At 42.7% G+C, this 16,190-nt stretch overlaps 1 protein-coding gene across 1 annotated transcript in view; it reads left to right on the top strand.

The window, feature by feature from the left end:
• The window catches only part of LOC148010518 (uncharacterized), a 44,183-nt gene extending 28,361 nt beyond the window's left edge, over positions 1-15,822 (top strand). Inside the window, 1 exon segment of the mRNA XM_087671087.1 lies at positions 14,071-15,822. Coding sequence (XP_087527213.1) covers positions 14,071-14,811 — 741 coding nt within the window. The 3' untranslated portion in view covers positions 14,812-15,822.
• The last annotated feature ends 368 nt before the right edge of the window (positions 15,823-16,190 follow it).

Raw genomic sequence — 16,190 nt, 5'->3', positions numbered from 1 at the left:
GAGGCTGAAAAGAAGAATTCCAAACATGCAGTCGACTGATCAAACACGTATCAGAAAATAACTTCAACTTCAGCCCGTGAAAAGGAGAAGAATGCGTGTTTTGTTGGTGTGTTCATGGAGGGGCATTCATAGACAGGCGTGGCCAGGATTCGGTGGCCCACGATCAGCCTACGGCGTTCACGAACAGGCGTGAAAAAGTGGCTGCCCTTTCGATACGTTACGTGACCAAAATTACACGTCACGTCAAGTTTTTCGTGACGTGTCACGTAACGTTTGACCAGCAGCTTATGGGTCCGTCGACTGTCGATTAAATGGATAGCGGGCACTTGACGTTTGACCAACAGCTTACGGGTCCGTCGATTGTCGACTGAATGGATCGCGGAGCACTTGAAAATCCGTCACTGCCCTTTCGTTGAAGATCTCCAGGAATCCACATGGCTCTGATACCAATGAAAGATTACTTAGGAAAAGACAGAAAACGATGAAGCCTGAAGAAGAAGAATAGTTCTTCTCTGTGAGCACGAGTCCGTTTCTCCTCCCAACCTCGCCTAGATAAGTGCTGGCTCCTCTCTTCTCGTTTCCTCTGCCAGCTGTCCACTTTTGGTGAGTCCTACTATTCTTGGACTCTCTAGGCTCCCCTTAACCCCGTTCGGACGCCCAAGAGCCCGGACGGTCATTCTCGTGCATGTTTCTCTAGATTTACCTTAATGTCACATTAAATGTCACTTTAATGTCACATTCAATATTTGTGACCTTAACGTTACATTAAATGTCACTTTTAATGTCACATTAATGTCGCACTATCCATCTCCGAGTACTACCACTCCTGTTGCAATGGCCAAGAATGCCTTCATGAATAAGACTCGTTTTAACGGGTCGAATTTCACCACTTGGTCGAATTTCATGCAACAAGTGCTTGAGTCTCAGGGTCTTTGGGACCTTGTCATTGGTCTAGAGCCTATGCCAGATCCTCGACTAGCTCATCGTGACTACATCCATCAATGGAGAGCCCACAATGCCACAACCAATGTTGAACTGATGCAGGGATTGTTTCCTGAGTTTCACTCTTAGTTATAGCACTTCCCGCTCGCCTCAGAGCATTGGAGTTATCTTCTTGACCACTATGCGGCCCGAGATCGTACTCGGCACTTAAATCTCGACTTTGAGCTTCAAGAGTTCTCTATTAAGAAAGGGAATGATCTGAAAGTTAAGTTGGCTGAATATAGACAGGAGTTCGTCACTACTAGCTCAAAGTCAGATGACGATCAGGTTATGTTCTTGAATAAGTTGCCCGAAAATTACTTCAATTTCATTTAGCACATCATCTCATAGCCTTGATTGCCAACCTTCTATGAGTTTGAGTGCCAGTTCTTGCATTACGCGATGCTGCACGATCAAGTCCACAAGAAATCCTCATCACAGCCTTATTCAGAGTAGAGGGGGTTGGTTGTCTCTTCTTTGAGAGGGAAAACCAACAGTGGCAAGAACTCGCAAGATGCGAAGGCAAGCCAATCATAGGGTGACTCCTCTTCCTCAGATGGAACCAAAGAATCTAGACCCATTTGGCAGTAGCTCCCTAAGAAAAATTGGTTTTGCACACATTGCCAAAGAGCAGGCCATGTGGACGAGGAGTGTCGCTCTAAGGCCCAAGGTCTTCCACCTAAAAAGCCTTAGCAGACCGCTGCGACTACATAGTCCAGTGGGGCTACGCCTTCTGCTCTTGCTTCATCTGTTCCTTCAGTACTTGTTGCCGCTGCTGGACATGTGGCCCGGGCACAGCCTCAACAGACAGTCTCTTTCACTACCCCTGAGGGACTGGTTGATTGGTTTGCAGGTCCCTATTGGAAAATGGCAGCCAGCTATGGAGAGAGAGAGGGGAGACAATGACAACAAGAGAGTGAGTTGAAGCAAAAAGAGGAGTGTACTTGCAAGAATGAAAGATAGAGTGAAGGGTTGGTGGAAGTACAACTTATGTTTAGGTCAAGGGTTGACCTAACAAGCCTTCCACCAACTAACTAGAGTTAGGTTTATTTTACTCTAGAGCCTAGTGTCACTACTTTAAGTTTCTAAGACACTAGGTATACACACCTTACATTGACACTTTAATAAGTGTCCACACCACACAAATTACATTGGGCTCTGCCCATAGAATCAGCAAATTCTAACATCCCCTTGGTAGTGCCAATGTGATGAAGTACAAGGATGATTAATCACCAAAGGGTAATAACTTAAGGACTTTCGAAAAGCCTCAAACTTCTCGCGTGGTAGTGCCTTGATGAAAATGTCTGCAACATTTTTCTGTGTGGGTACATACATCAAGCTGATCTCTCCTGCATAGCATCTCTCTCTGTCATAATGGTAATGCACCTCTATGTGTTTCGTGTGAGCATGAAACACAGGATTTCATGCTACTGCAATAGCACTTTGACTATCAAAAACAATAGGTGTAGGACCCTCCAATGGTAAATGTAGATCAGCCAACAATCTGCGCAACCATACACATTCCACTACTGCCGTGAAGGCTGCCTTGTACTCAGCCTCACAAGATGAGGTAGCCATTGTAGGTTGTTTTTTGCTTAGCCATGAAATGCACGAACAACCTAGAAAGAAACAATGCCCACTAGTAGACTGCCTAGTGTCTGCATCACAAACCCAATGTGAATCACTCTAAGCTTGTAAGTGCAAGTCTCCCCCCCTAGGAAATAATAATGCATGTGATTGAGTACCTTGCAAATATCTGAAGATCCACTTAACAGCCTGCCAATGTATGGTTCGTGGGCTATGCATATACCTGCTCACCTGAGATATTGCATACTGAATGTCAGGGCGTGTGTTGCAAAGATAAATAAGACAGCTAACAACTTGGTTGTAAATTGCAACATCAGACATCTCTTCACCATCATGCATAGACAGCTTTAAGCTTGGCTCCATAGGAGTGCACATAGGTTTACAATCTTGCATACTAAACCTATGTAATAGCTTATCCACATATTGTGACTGTGACATGATGATACCATGCTGATTTTGGGTGAATTGAATCCCCAAATAATAGTGTAGGCAGCCCATATCTGACATAGAAAATGCATGTTTTAATTCAGTCTTAAAATCTGCAAATTTTTCTTCTGTAGATCTAGTGAGCAGCATGTCATCTACATAAAGAATGATAATTAGCAAGTCCCCCCCCATTCTTAATGTATAGAGTGGGAGCAGTTGGACTATTTTTGAACCCTTTGCTAGCCAAATAAGCATCAATTTTGGAGTACCATGCACGAGGAGCTTGATTGAGACCATAAAGAGCTTTATGCAGCTTGCATACCATGTGCTCTTTTCCTTTAACCACAAACCTTGGAGGTTGTGACACGTAAACATCCTCATGCAAATCCCCATTCAAGAATGCTGTCTTAATGTCCAACTGACGTACTTTCCAGCCATGATTTGCAGCCATAGCAATCACACATCTCACTGTACTCATATGGGATGTAGGAGCAAAAGTTTCTTCATAATCTATGCTCTTCTTCTATGCATAGCCTTTTGCTACCAACCGTGTTTTATACCTGTCAATTGTACCATCAGCATTGCGTTTGAGTTTAAAAACCCATTTTGTGCCAATGGCCTTCTTGCCAGGTGGTAAATCCACAAGATCCCATGTAGAGTTAGTGGCAATAGAGTCTAACTCATCCTGCATGGTGTGCATCCAATGTACATCTTGCTGAGCTTCGTCCTAGGAAGTAGGCTCATCATCATCCAATAGTGAGCTCATAAACACATGCTCATCACAATCATCTACTTCCGTAAAATCAATCAAATGTGCCCCCCGTGCATCATTTGTTGCATTTCTGGCAGCCCTTCTAGTGCGTTGAGGTATAGGAGCATCCATTTTACTCTCCTGGAGAGTCTATAACAACCATCTTGGGACTATTTTGGCTGCATTTACAGCAGCCCTTTCATGCTGTACTCCTTCTTCCACTGCATGTGGCAAACCATCATTGATACCTTGCTGTTCGGGAGCATATGGTGCAGCAAGGGCTTGTTGTATTAAGTCTGTCCTGCCATTTACAACAGGCATAGACTCCAAAGTAAGTGGCAAAAGACCCTCAAAGACATCACCAATGTCATGGGTAGTTGGCATTTGAAACTGATCATGTGAAAATGCAGCATTTTCAGCAAATAGGACATCTCTACTAACAAAGTCTTTCTTCGTGCGTGGGTCATATAAGTGATAGCCCTTACTCTCCAAATTATAGCCAATAAACATGCATTTTAAAGCCTTGTCATCAAGCTTCCCACGAAGCTCTTTCGAAACATGTGCATAGGCTATGCAACCAAACACCCGTAAGTAGTCTACTTTGGGTTTGTTGCCATGCCAAGCTTCGAATGGTGTGATCGTCTTCAATGCCTTAGTGGGTGTACAATTCAACACATGATTTGTATACTGAAGGCCTTCTAGCCAAAATTTATGAGGTAGCCCCTTGCTTTTTAGCATACAATGAGTCATCTCCATAAGATCCCGATTCTTCCTTTCAACAACACCATTTTGTTGAGGAGTCATTCTAACAGTGGCTTGATGCGTAATGCCATGATCAAGCAAATATGTCTCAAAAGCACGAGACATGTACTCCCCCCTCTATCTGTGCGAAGTGTTTGCACTTTTAAGTCAATTTCAGCTTCAAGCTTTGCAACAAGATGTTTGAAATGCATGAACGCATTGGATTTTTCCTTCAGCCCATACATCCATGTATACTGGGAGTAGTCATTAATAAATGTAACAAAGTACTGATGATCTCCAAGTGCATGTGTCCTCATGGGACCACAAACATCAGAGTGAATAAGCTGCATTTTTCGGACAGCACGCACTGCACCATCCTTTTTGAAGGCAAACCTATGCATCTTGCCCAAAATACATCCCTCACATGCATGAGGAGGTGGAGTCTCCATTGGAGGCAATGCATCTACCATATGACATCTTTGAAGGGTCATCAAACTCCCAAAGCTCATGTGTCCATAGCGGGCATGCCATAGTTCCGCATTCTACATAGTGGGCGAAAGAGTAGTAACTGCTAAAGCATCATGAGACTGTGTGTCATATCTATCCAACAAAAATAGACCCTTATACAGGGTGCTGGACAGCCTAAGTGCATAATCCATCTCTCTATCTCTAACAATGCATTTGTCATCCTCAAAGATGACTTGAAAGCCATGCTTATTAAAAGCAGAGATAGACAACAAGTTCTTTGTAATGCCAGGTACAAACAAGACATCTAGAAGCATGAAATCACAACCATTTGCAGCAGTAATAGTGACTGTCCCAATGCCACATACATCATAACTGTTGTTGTTCGCACATGTAACACGCTTCCCAGGAGGGGCTGAATGCAAAGAGGTAAACAAACACTTTCGAGAAGTGATGTGCTTTGACGCCCCACTGTCAAAATACCATGTTTGGTGCGTTTTAGCAACATTAAATGCTGAATCAGCCATTGAAGAATCATAACTACATGTGAGAATGCATAGTCCTCCTCTACAAAGTTGGCTGAAGTATATCATTAGTAGATTTGTTGACTGATGTTTCTTGGACAGCCAAACCGGAGTTCTTTTTCTTCTCTTTGGCCAATCTCTTTCTGCGTTCATCGATATAGTGATCGGGCTTTTTGTAATAATGGCATTTTCCCTTCTTTTTAGTCTTTTCTGTGTCTTGGACAACCTTATTTGATGGCTGTCCAGCATCACCCTTTTGCTGATTTTTTACATTTTGCTTGACTTTTCCTTTGCCTTTGAACTTGGAAAGCATAGCCATATCACCTGAATGTAATGCCACATTCTTCCAAGTCTGTTTCTCTTGCAGTAAGAGGCCTTCCAACTCCACAAATGTAAGGGGCTACTATCCCCCTCCTCAAAGACAACATCAAACAGGTGTGGAAACTAAGATATGACTCTGGAAGAGAGTTTAGTGTGATGCTTACCAATTCAGCATCCTGAATGACCTCATCAACATTGAGTAACTGCTCACGCAAATCTTGTATGTGAGTAAGGTGCTCTGTTATGCTATCACCTTCATCCATGGTCACATCGACCAACTCTTTGCGGAGATAGGATATCCTGGTCTCATTGCGCCTGCGAACATACGCCCAAGTACATCCCATGCTGATTTTGAGGTCTTATAAGACCGAATGTGCGGAATAATTACCCTTTTCACTAACAAGGCAATCAAAGTAAGTGCCTGTGCATCTTTTGAGTCCCATTTCCTTTGATCCTCGGTAGGAGGGAGAGGAGGGGCAACAGCAGTAGTAGCACTAATACCACCAGTAGCAGCACTAGCAGCTTGTCCTTGAGCATTATGTTGAGGTTTTTGAGGTGCAAGACCTCTTGGTCATTGCAAATCACCTGTAACATAGTTCCACAAGTCCTTCGCCACAAGAAGGTTATGGACCATAAAACTCCACAATGGGTAGTTTGAGCCATCAAGTTTGTCCTCCTGAGTGAGAACACCAAGGATGTTGCTGTGATCATTATTCCCTTGACGTGCCATGTTGTCAATGATAGACAAAAATCTGCAGCCAAATACTTCCATGCTGAAGTATAGAGTATACACCTCAGAGTATCAAAATCCCCCTCCTCAAAGACATCAAACAGGTGTGGAAACTAAGATATGACTCTGGAAGAGAGTTCAGTGTGATGCTTACCAATTCAGCATCCTGAATGACCTCATCAACATTGAGTAACTGCTCACGTAAATCTTGTATGTGAGTAAGGTGCTCTGTCATGCTATCACCTTCATCCATGGTCACATCGACCAACTCTTTGCAGAGATAGGATATCCTGGTCTCATTGCGCGTGCAAACATACGCCCAAGTACATCCCATGCTGATTTTGAGGTCTTATAAGACCGAATGTGCGGAATAATTACCCTTTTCACTAACAAGGCAATCAAAGTAAGTGCCTGTGCATCTTTTGAGTCCCATTTCCTTTGATCCTCGGTAGGAGGGAGAGGAGGGGCAACAGCAGTAGTAGCACTAATACCACCAGCAGCAGCACCAGTAGCTTGTCCTTGAGCGTTATGTTGAGGTTTTTGAGGTGCAAGACCTCTTGGTCATTGCAAATCACCTGTAACATAGTTCCACAAGTCCTTCGCCACAAGAAGGTTATGGACCATAAAACTCCACAGTGGGTAGTTTGAGCCATCAAGTTTGTCCTCCTGAGTGAGGACACCAAGGATGTTGCTGTGATCATTATTCCCCTGACGTGCCATGTTGTCAATGATAGACAAAAATCTGCAGCCAAATACTTCCATGCTGAAGTATAGAGTATACTCCTCAGAGTATCAAAATCCCCCATGGGATTAAGAAACAAGTACCAAGTTGTCACACAAATGCCAAAGTGTGCACAATGCCACCCTAATTAGCACTCAGCCAGTAAATTACAGCACTATACTGCTGTACCACACCCGCCTCGAAATGTGTGTCCACAAAAGTACAAAATACAGTGACTTAATGTTGATTCTTATCAAAATTTATTGAAATTTTCCAAAATTCTTTACCCAATCTGACTGTAACAGCAATTAAATGCCGTTGTACTGCTTGTTGCTTGCCTTGGAGTGCGTGTTGGGCAAAAGCCCCAAATTTCTTTATTTCTAAAATTTCAAAGAAATTGAAGAAATTTGTACCTAACAGTTGGAATTTCTGCAAAAATGTCACATCAGGATGCGTGACAGCAGTGAATAGCAGCTGAAATCTGCCTCATGATGCATGCCGGATCCAAAAAACTGAAAAGTCCCAAATTTTCTTGAGCCAATGTGGAAGAAATTGCGCAATGTCTATGAGTTTGGTAACAATTTGCACAAAGGGCCTCCAATCGGGCAAAAGCCCCAAATTTTTGGTGGAAAAGTCCAAGAAATTGAGAAATTTCTTTGAATTGGTTGTCAATTCGAACTCCGGGAGCAAAAACTAGCAAAAGGCCCAAATTTTTGGGCAGCACGAGCTGAGATTTGAGAAGGGATTGCTGAAATAGATTGGAAATTATAAAAATTTTGAGAAAACCCCAAATCTGAAATTAGGGTTTCTGCACTTTTTAGGGTTTGCAGGCGGGCATGATTGAGAAAACGGGGGCAGAGCTGAAAACAGCAGCAGCTCTTTCAAAACAGCAGCTCCTTGGGATGTGTGTGAGACTACGTGTTGGATTGCGTGCAGGGCTGCATGCAGGCTGAAAACAACAGATTTGGAGCAGATGACTGAGTTGGACAGATCTGGAGCAAATGGATAGATTTGAAGCTGATGGCTGAACTGGACAGATTTGGAGTAGACAAGAGATGGCTCAGCTACAGCTCCTCCACTTCAGTAGCACCTCACAACAGCTGAAAACTCTTGCTCGAGGTGAGAACTAAGCTGGCAGCAGTAGGACCTTGGGCGGGATGGCACTGGTTGACGGTGGCTAAACGGAATCCGCGCATATGAGCTGCTCTGATACCAAATGTTGGAAAATGGCAGCCAGCTATGGAGAGAGAGAGGAGAGACAATGACAGCAAGAGAGTGAGCTGAAGCAAAAAGAGAAGAGTGTACTTGCAAGAATGAAAGATAGAGTGAAAGTACAACTTATGTTTAGGTCAAGGGTTGACCTAACCAGTTTTCCATCAACTAACTAGAGTTAGGTTTATTTTACTTTAGAGCCTAGTGTCACTACTTTAAGTTTCTAAGACACTAGGTGTATACACCTTACATTGACACTTTAATAAGTGTCCACACCACACAAATTACATTGGATGTTGCCCATAGAATCAGTAAATTTTAACAGTCCTGATCCCTTTACTCTTTATGCATCCATCTCACCTTCCTCTTCACCTCGTCAGGCGTTCCCTCGGTAAAGCCTTGCTACTTAACGTACACGATGGTGGACACCTTCTTAGATTAGTATGTCTCTAGGTCCTTTAGGATACCCTAGGTCAGTCTAGCATCTATTTTTTGCACTCTTAGAGTCGGGTCCATAGGATTCATTGTCCTTAGCTTTTTCATTTTTAAGTCTTCCGTTGCATTTACTCACACACATACACATTCATTGCATTGTCTTTTCAGTTAGATTTTCTCTTTGTTATGTTTTTTTTGGAGCATCTCACCATTGATCTCTGTGTTTGCAGATTCTCGTATCTTTTGCAGGGGGTTGTCTTTCAGTGTAGGGCTAGCTTGCAGTTTGCTTTGGTCCTATCTAGGCTAGAGACGTGGGGATGCACACTGTTCTTTTCATGGTTTCATCATCTTAGAAGTGCTTGCTCTTCTTCTAGCATGGAGGTTTTCCCTCCCAAGTCAGATCGTGCAGCATCTCTCTTGATGCTATCATGGCAGTGACTTCTACCTTGCTCTTCCAGCGGGGTGCTTCATCCACTTCATCTTCATCATCTTCTTCCATTTCTTATGGTTCTCGGTACCACATGAAGACTGACATCAGACTCCTCTTCCTTCTTCGGCAACTACATTCAAGTTGAGAGGGGGTTCCTACCCTTCTTGGTATTCTATAGGCTTTAGCACTGTCTTCGACATCCGCTTCTCCCCCCTGTTGTACCTTTTCCTTTGCATTGCATGATTTCATCATCTTTGTACTAGGGCGCTCGGGCAAGTGAACAATTTTCCCACGAGGGAGACTGTCCAAGTGGCACCTGTTGCATGAGCATTCTTCAGCATGTAGCATACTTTGCATCTCACTGTGCAGAGCACCACTTGAGCGGATCCTAAGCTATTTCCACCCGCGGCTATTGACCCCACACCACTATACTCTCTCATTATATTTTCCTTCGTCATCGTTTCCCTTGAGTGGATGGGTAAGCTTGTACTGTTTTGTGATGTGTTAGGTGTACCCTCCCTTTCTCGTCTTTTGGGTCACTATTCCTCAATCGGCCGCATCCCATAAAATCTAACTCACTTATTAAAAAAAAAAGTTTAATGTGGTTCCATGCGTCTTTGCAAGGCTTGGTAGGCTACTGGGTAGCCGACGTGCGTCCTTTGTTCGATACCTTGTCCTCTCTGGGGTGACTAGTTGGACTCCCTTGGTAAGATAACCATTGCCTCTGTAGTCTTGGTAGGGCACTGGATAGCTGCCGTGCACCCTTTGTCTCAGGCCTTGGCTGCTTTGGGATGGGACCCCTTGGGATAAGTAAAAATCAAAGTAGGTGGCCCAACCTTTCGGCTCAGTTTTGGGCTTGAGAGGGGATGTCGAGCTAAAACACGCTTTTCAGCCGATTAACATTCTTAAATAGTCCCAAAACACTCTTAATTAATGAAAAACCCTAAAAAGAAGAGTGTTCCGAGAGAGCTTCAGCGGTCCCCTAAAAACCCTAATTCTTTGGGGCACCCTTCAACATTTATAAATAGACAGGTTGCCCCCATTCAGCCTAACTCCATCTGTACAGGTTTCTCACCCTTGAGTGCGGATTTCAGCCATCAGTCCACACACGTGGCTGTCCAGCCCTAGAGATTGCTACCACACCCTTTGTTGCTGCGTTTACTCCTGTATAGGTGACAGCTGACAGCCCATCTCCATCATCAGGCAACCTTCTATTGCTGCGTTTGGACCTATTCCACAGCTTGCGACTGCATCCATAGCTTGCGTTTGGTGTCATCTTCCTAGGCGGCTTCCTCCATCAGGTGACAACTCCTGCACACCAGGCGACAGTTGCCAGCCCTCTTCGTCATTTGTCTAGCTTGTGTTTGGTGCTCTAGGTTCTCTTGACACCTGTGTTTGCTGCATCCTCTCCATCGTACACTCCAACTAGTGGTCACAGACTTGAGATCCGTCTCTGATGGACGTCGCTCTCTGACACAATTCTCTGCCTTTATCTGCACACTCTTACATTTGTCTACAGTATTCATTCACTCAGATTTGTGTTCTTCTATCTCTTCTTTTGTTTGTGTTTGAGTTTTTGAGTTTTGCGTTTAGGGTTTGAACTTTGAGTTTTGCTTTCTGTGTCTGTGTCTGTCTCTGTCTCTTTGTGTTTCTGTGGTGGTTGTACACTTTGTGTTTCCTCAGTGCAAACCTTGGCAGTTTTCTTCACAAGGACTGTCCTCCACCTGCCTTGTCTGCCATGAACCCTAAAAAATTAGCTTTGGGGTGGCCACACTTCTCTATCACTTCATTGAGCTTTAACCAAACAAGACTTGTGCATTTGTATGACCCATTGAAAAGTAATATTGAAGATCAGTACAATAGTCTTTGTTTGACTATCTTTCTCTGAATGAGATAGACCAGCAATAATATTTACTCTTTTGTCAATGTTTTTGTTGTGTTATGTTCACATTGAGCATAATAGCTTTCATACTTTGATATATTTTTCATTTTATTTTACCAAAAAAAAAGTGTGCATGTGCATGTGTGTGTTTGTGTATGTGTCATTTGTTTGCTACTAGCAATTTGCATGCCTCAAGCTACCAAACATATGCTGATGATTCTTACTTATGCATAGGAATGATCAGCATTACAATTCTCATGTAAACATTGGAGATGTTTAGTTTGGCCGTAGGTTTGAAGGTCGAATTCTGTAGATCTAAATGGCTTGTTAGGATAGAACAGTAATGGCATGATCTACTTTGGCCTGGTGAAATTCCTCTTGAAAGGTTTGGCATTTTGGTTGATGATTCGAGCTTTAGTGAAGGTCTCAATACTTGACTTGCGTCAACAAATCAATTATTTGAAATTGTCCACCTGTCCTCTTCATGTGCATCTTCAAATTATTCAATCTATTATAGTGGCCTACATGCAGGTATTTATTCTGCTTGTCATTTGAAAAAAAAGCAATATCGATAAATTTATGTCTATGGCCATATAGAGAGAACTAAAACTCACAAGAAGGGATTTAGATTGATGGCTTTTGCTAAACTGTGTCCTCCCAAAATACATGATGGATTGAATATCTTGAACATTCATTATCACATGTTGGCAAGAAAGGCTACATTATTTTTCTAATTTGTGTGCTTCAAACAACCTTGGTCTATCATGCTTGCTGTGAGTGTGCACAACTGTCATCTCTTATCTTTAGCCGTTGGACAAGTCACTCATTGACAAAGCTGTTTTTAGCCACTTTTGAGGGCAAATACCTGGTCCATGTTCCACAAATCTCGTTGCCAGTTGTAGAAATATTCTGGATTCCTTCACAAATGCAGCAAGCAAATTCCTTGCGTCTGGAAAGTATTCATTGTGGAAGCTTTTCGTAAGCCACTATGCAATAGGCAATACTACCATGCGACGTGGTCGATGACCAAGGTTATGTGAATTTCTTTGTGGCTGCTTTTGCTAGGTATGGTTCAGGCATCCATTATCAACAGACATGGCAAGATTTTGGATGCTTATTCACTTGGTTTCTCCAGTTGATTCACTGTTCAGATTGGTTGATTGGAGTTTCCAGTGTCCTTTGGCTAAAACTAGACCCTTACCTTTGCTTTCTATGACTGCAAAGGTGGTGTATCTGCATGTTGTTCCTTTGTCATGGATAAAGATCATCCTACTGCTTTCTTGCATTTGTCAAAATCTCTATCTTGGTGGAGGAAGACTTTACAAATTTATATCAAAATAAGCTTCCTTTTAAATTGAATCTTTTCTTTTGAGATGTCTGGTGGGTGTGCTGCCTTTTGGGGTGCTCCTTGCAAGGCTCCTTGCAAGGAGAGGCATTGTTCTTTTGGCTTGTCAATGTTGCAATGCACCTATGGAAACAGTCCCTCATATTTTGTGGTTTTCCCTGGATATGTTGTTGGAGTATTTAAGAGATTGTTTCTCTCCCCATAGATTCCACAAAATTTCTAGACATCTGGGATCTCGCCGTTTGTTTTGAGTAGCTCTTTTCACTTCTTTATTTGGATCAGATTTTGAGCTCTTTGGATATCATATGGTCTTCGGTGATTCTACTATTGATCTCCCTAGCTCTTTTAGGAGATCTCTGTGGCATTGTACGACTGCCTTAGACTCCATAGTATTGATAATGACTGGAACTTTCTTTTCCAATGTTTTTGATATTAGGCTATGTTCACATTGGACAGTGCCTTCTTTGTACATTGATATAGTATAGTTCAATCTTTTCACAAAAAAAAAAAAGAGAGAATGTGTGTGTGCTCATTATTTCCATAATACAAGTTCAGGAAGATGGAAAGTTCTCTCTCTTTTGACCATGGGAGATAGCAAATCCCCGAACATAAACTTGCAAGCTGCACTCCCTGGAGGTACAAGGTGGTAGCCAACTGTAGCTGAAAGCTATATGTCTATTCAACTACTTTTGCATAGAGGGATAGAGATTTGGGCTTACTGAGGGAGACCATTGCATATGTCTATTCAACTACTTTTGCATAGAGGGATAGAGATTTGGGCTTACTGAGGGAGACCATTGCATAGACTTGATTGGGATCCAAGAGATTGGCTATCCCTTCAAGGCACATCTCTAGACATCTTGTTTTCTAATGCACAACCAGACTAGGGTGGAGGATCACTCTGTCAGGTGATGTATTTTGTGCAAACTTGCATCTTGGTTTTTATTTCTTTGGGGGGGGAAGAGAGATTGATGGAGGCTTTCGTTTCGTAGTGTAAACCTGGTCACTTTTTCTTTTACCTCCCACCATGTAGTTTGATGGAGGGAGATAATGGAGGCTTGTGTTGTGTGGTGTGCATCCAGTTCACTCTCTTTTTGTCTTTTCCTTTCCTGCTTCTTCCACCATGATAGCTAAATGGAAGTAGTAAAGGGTGGATATTCACATGATCTACAGCGTTTAAAAATTTCATGAAGCATTTCTGAGTTGTTTTGAGTAGCTTTTATGAGTGCAATATTTAAGCTGTTAGCTGGTGGTGCAAACAAAAATTTGATGATCTCATATATGAAATCCTTTCTGCCAGTGTTTAGAAGTGAAGGATCTCTTTTACTAAAGAAAATAATGGGTCTGAGTATGATGCCTGTAGGTTGCATGTTGTTGTTTTATATCCTTTCTTTCATTATTCCGAACTGAAGGAACTCTTTTGCTAAAGAAAATAATGGGTTTGAGTATGACGCCTGGAAATTGCATATTCATGTATAGAAGACTGGAAGCAGAGAAATTTAACAACTTTGATTGACAGGCTGCATGTCGTCAAGTGAAAGAGAGCCGCCTATTTCTGAAACTGTTGGAAGCAGTATTGAAGACAGGGAATCATATGAACAAGGGCACTAATCGTGGTGAAGCTACTGCTTTCAAGCTGGATGCCCTGTTGAAGCTGTCTGATGTCAAAAGCGCGGATGGTAAAACAACACTTCTGCATTTTGTAGTTGAAGAAATTATCAAAGCTGAAGGCATGCGTGCTCTTAATGCACACAATGAGGCAAGCTCAAATAACAAGGGGGATCCAAAAATACCAAGTTCACCGGTTCAGAAAAGTGAAAATGAGTTAAAGCGAATGGGTTTGGAAGTTGTGTTAGGCTTGTCTACTGAGCTGGACATTGTAAAGAAGGCAGCAGGTATTGATGCTGATGCTTTGAATCAGTCTATGCTCAGGCTTGCTGGAGGACTATCCTCCATTCAAGAAAGGCTGAAGACAAACTTCCAGATACAAGCAGAGTCAAGTGGGATGTTTGATACTGAAGATACTTTCAGTAGGAAGATAGAGGAGTTTTGCTTAGCAGCAGAGGGCGATGTTATCCGGTCTAAGCAAGAGTTAGGTGCAGTATTTGATAAGGTGAAGCAAGTGATGGCTTATTTCCATGGAAATTTACGGGAGACACAACCCTTACGTTTATTCATGATAGTGAGGGATTTCCTTTTCATGCTTGAAAAGGTATGCCAGGATGTGGGGAAGCCTCTCAAGGTAAAAGTGCGTGGCTAGGCAACATCATTGTACTTGTTCATACATGTGAAGAAAGTTGGCCAGAATCTATTGTGAGCACTGTCCTGCAGCTTATCTAACAGAAGATTGTGGTCAAGTGCTGACAGGCAACTGCTTTGTTGCCTGACACGCGCTTGTTCATTGACCTCGAGCAGGATATAAGCCTTGTGCATCCATTGATAGGCTCTTGTGTGCGCCATTTCCAGTGGCCAGCCGCCAAAAGTCTACTTTCTGTATTCTTTTACAAATCGAATCAGCCATCTACCCTGGGGAACATCCAAAGATGACTGCTGTGTACAATGGAGTTAAAAGCTGTAAGACCAACATTTTGGAATATATCGGGCAGGCTAAGGTTAGCACAGTGTGAATATGTCTACCCAAGCTGACCACTGAACAGACGACACTGGGAGGGTTCCAATTTTCTGGTTCCTGTCAAATTTTTTTTGTCTACAATTGGATTGTACACGTTGGTGTTAAAGCATGTAAGACCTCTAGAAGGCTAAAAGAAAACTTATTACGGGGCTGCTGTTACCCACTCTCTCCATGCTTTTCGAGGTCACTTGGATTCCAGCAAGTTAGTAGCATTTTATTGGGAGTAGATATGAATCATGCATATGAAGCCCCAGGAAGTGCGTTTGGTCTTGTGGAAGATGCTCGAGCTATACTTCCTCCAACCACTTCCTTAACTACACTTTATTTTTGTTGAGTGGTTCGTTAACTACGTTGCGTATTGCTGTCTCCGATTTTTTGTTTAACATCTTGCAAGGTAGACCGCAGCCATCGCATCAAGTATCATACCCTGGTTGTGAACTTGTACCATCTGTTGCACAAGTGTGCTTGGAAGCTTGCGATCTCTTTTTGTGAATGTGGTTATGTACTAAGTGAAGCACAGTGCATATCACACTTGTTCAATCTTCCTTGTAACAAGGGATGATGGTGGGCCGAACGATGGTGGAAACACTTGAAATACTGCAGCTTTATAGAGAGAGAGAGAGAGAGAGAGAGAGCGCTTAGATTCTATTGACTCCATAAATGTTTACCATCTTTTGGCACATGACATCCACATTGAGAAGCATCCTTTGGTTAAGTGCATGAAAAGATACTATCTCCTGGTTCTTTGCCCCAATGTTCATCAGGGTTAAAAGCACCTAATGTATGCATACACAAAAGCATTAATCATGAGAGAGTATAAATGCATGAGTAACAAAGTCATTGAGTATTCTTAAATGGAATCTCTTCTATTTGCTAGCCTTGCCACTAATACTTCCTCAATTACCTTGCGTGTTGAAGGATAGTGCATGCCCAGGTTCCTATCAAGGTGTGCTCTAACAAACTCCCATGCTGCTTGGCAAGGGAATGATGGGTCGTACCTCTTGCCT

The sequence above is a fragment of the Lygodium microphyllum genome, chromosome 29 (genome assembly GCF_053477565.2).
Source record: "Lygodium microphyllum isolate KBCC chromosome 29, Lygodium_microphyllum_v1.1.10, whole genome shotgun sequence".
In the NCBI taxonomy this organism is placed as follows: Eukaryota; Viridiplantae; Streptophyta; class Polypodiopsida; order Schizaeales; family Lygodiaceae; genus Lygodium; species Lygodium microphyllum.
Note: the sequence above shows the minus strand (reverse complement) of the source record. Positions and strands in the feature narration are given on the sequence as shown.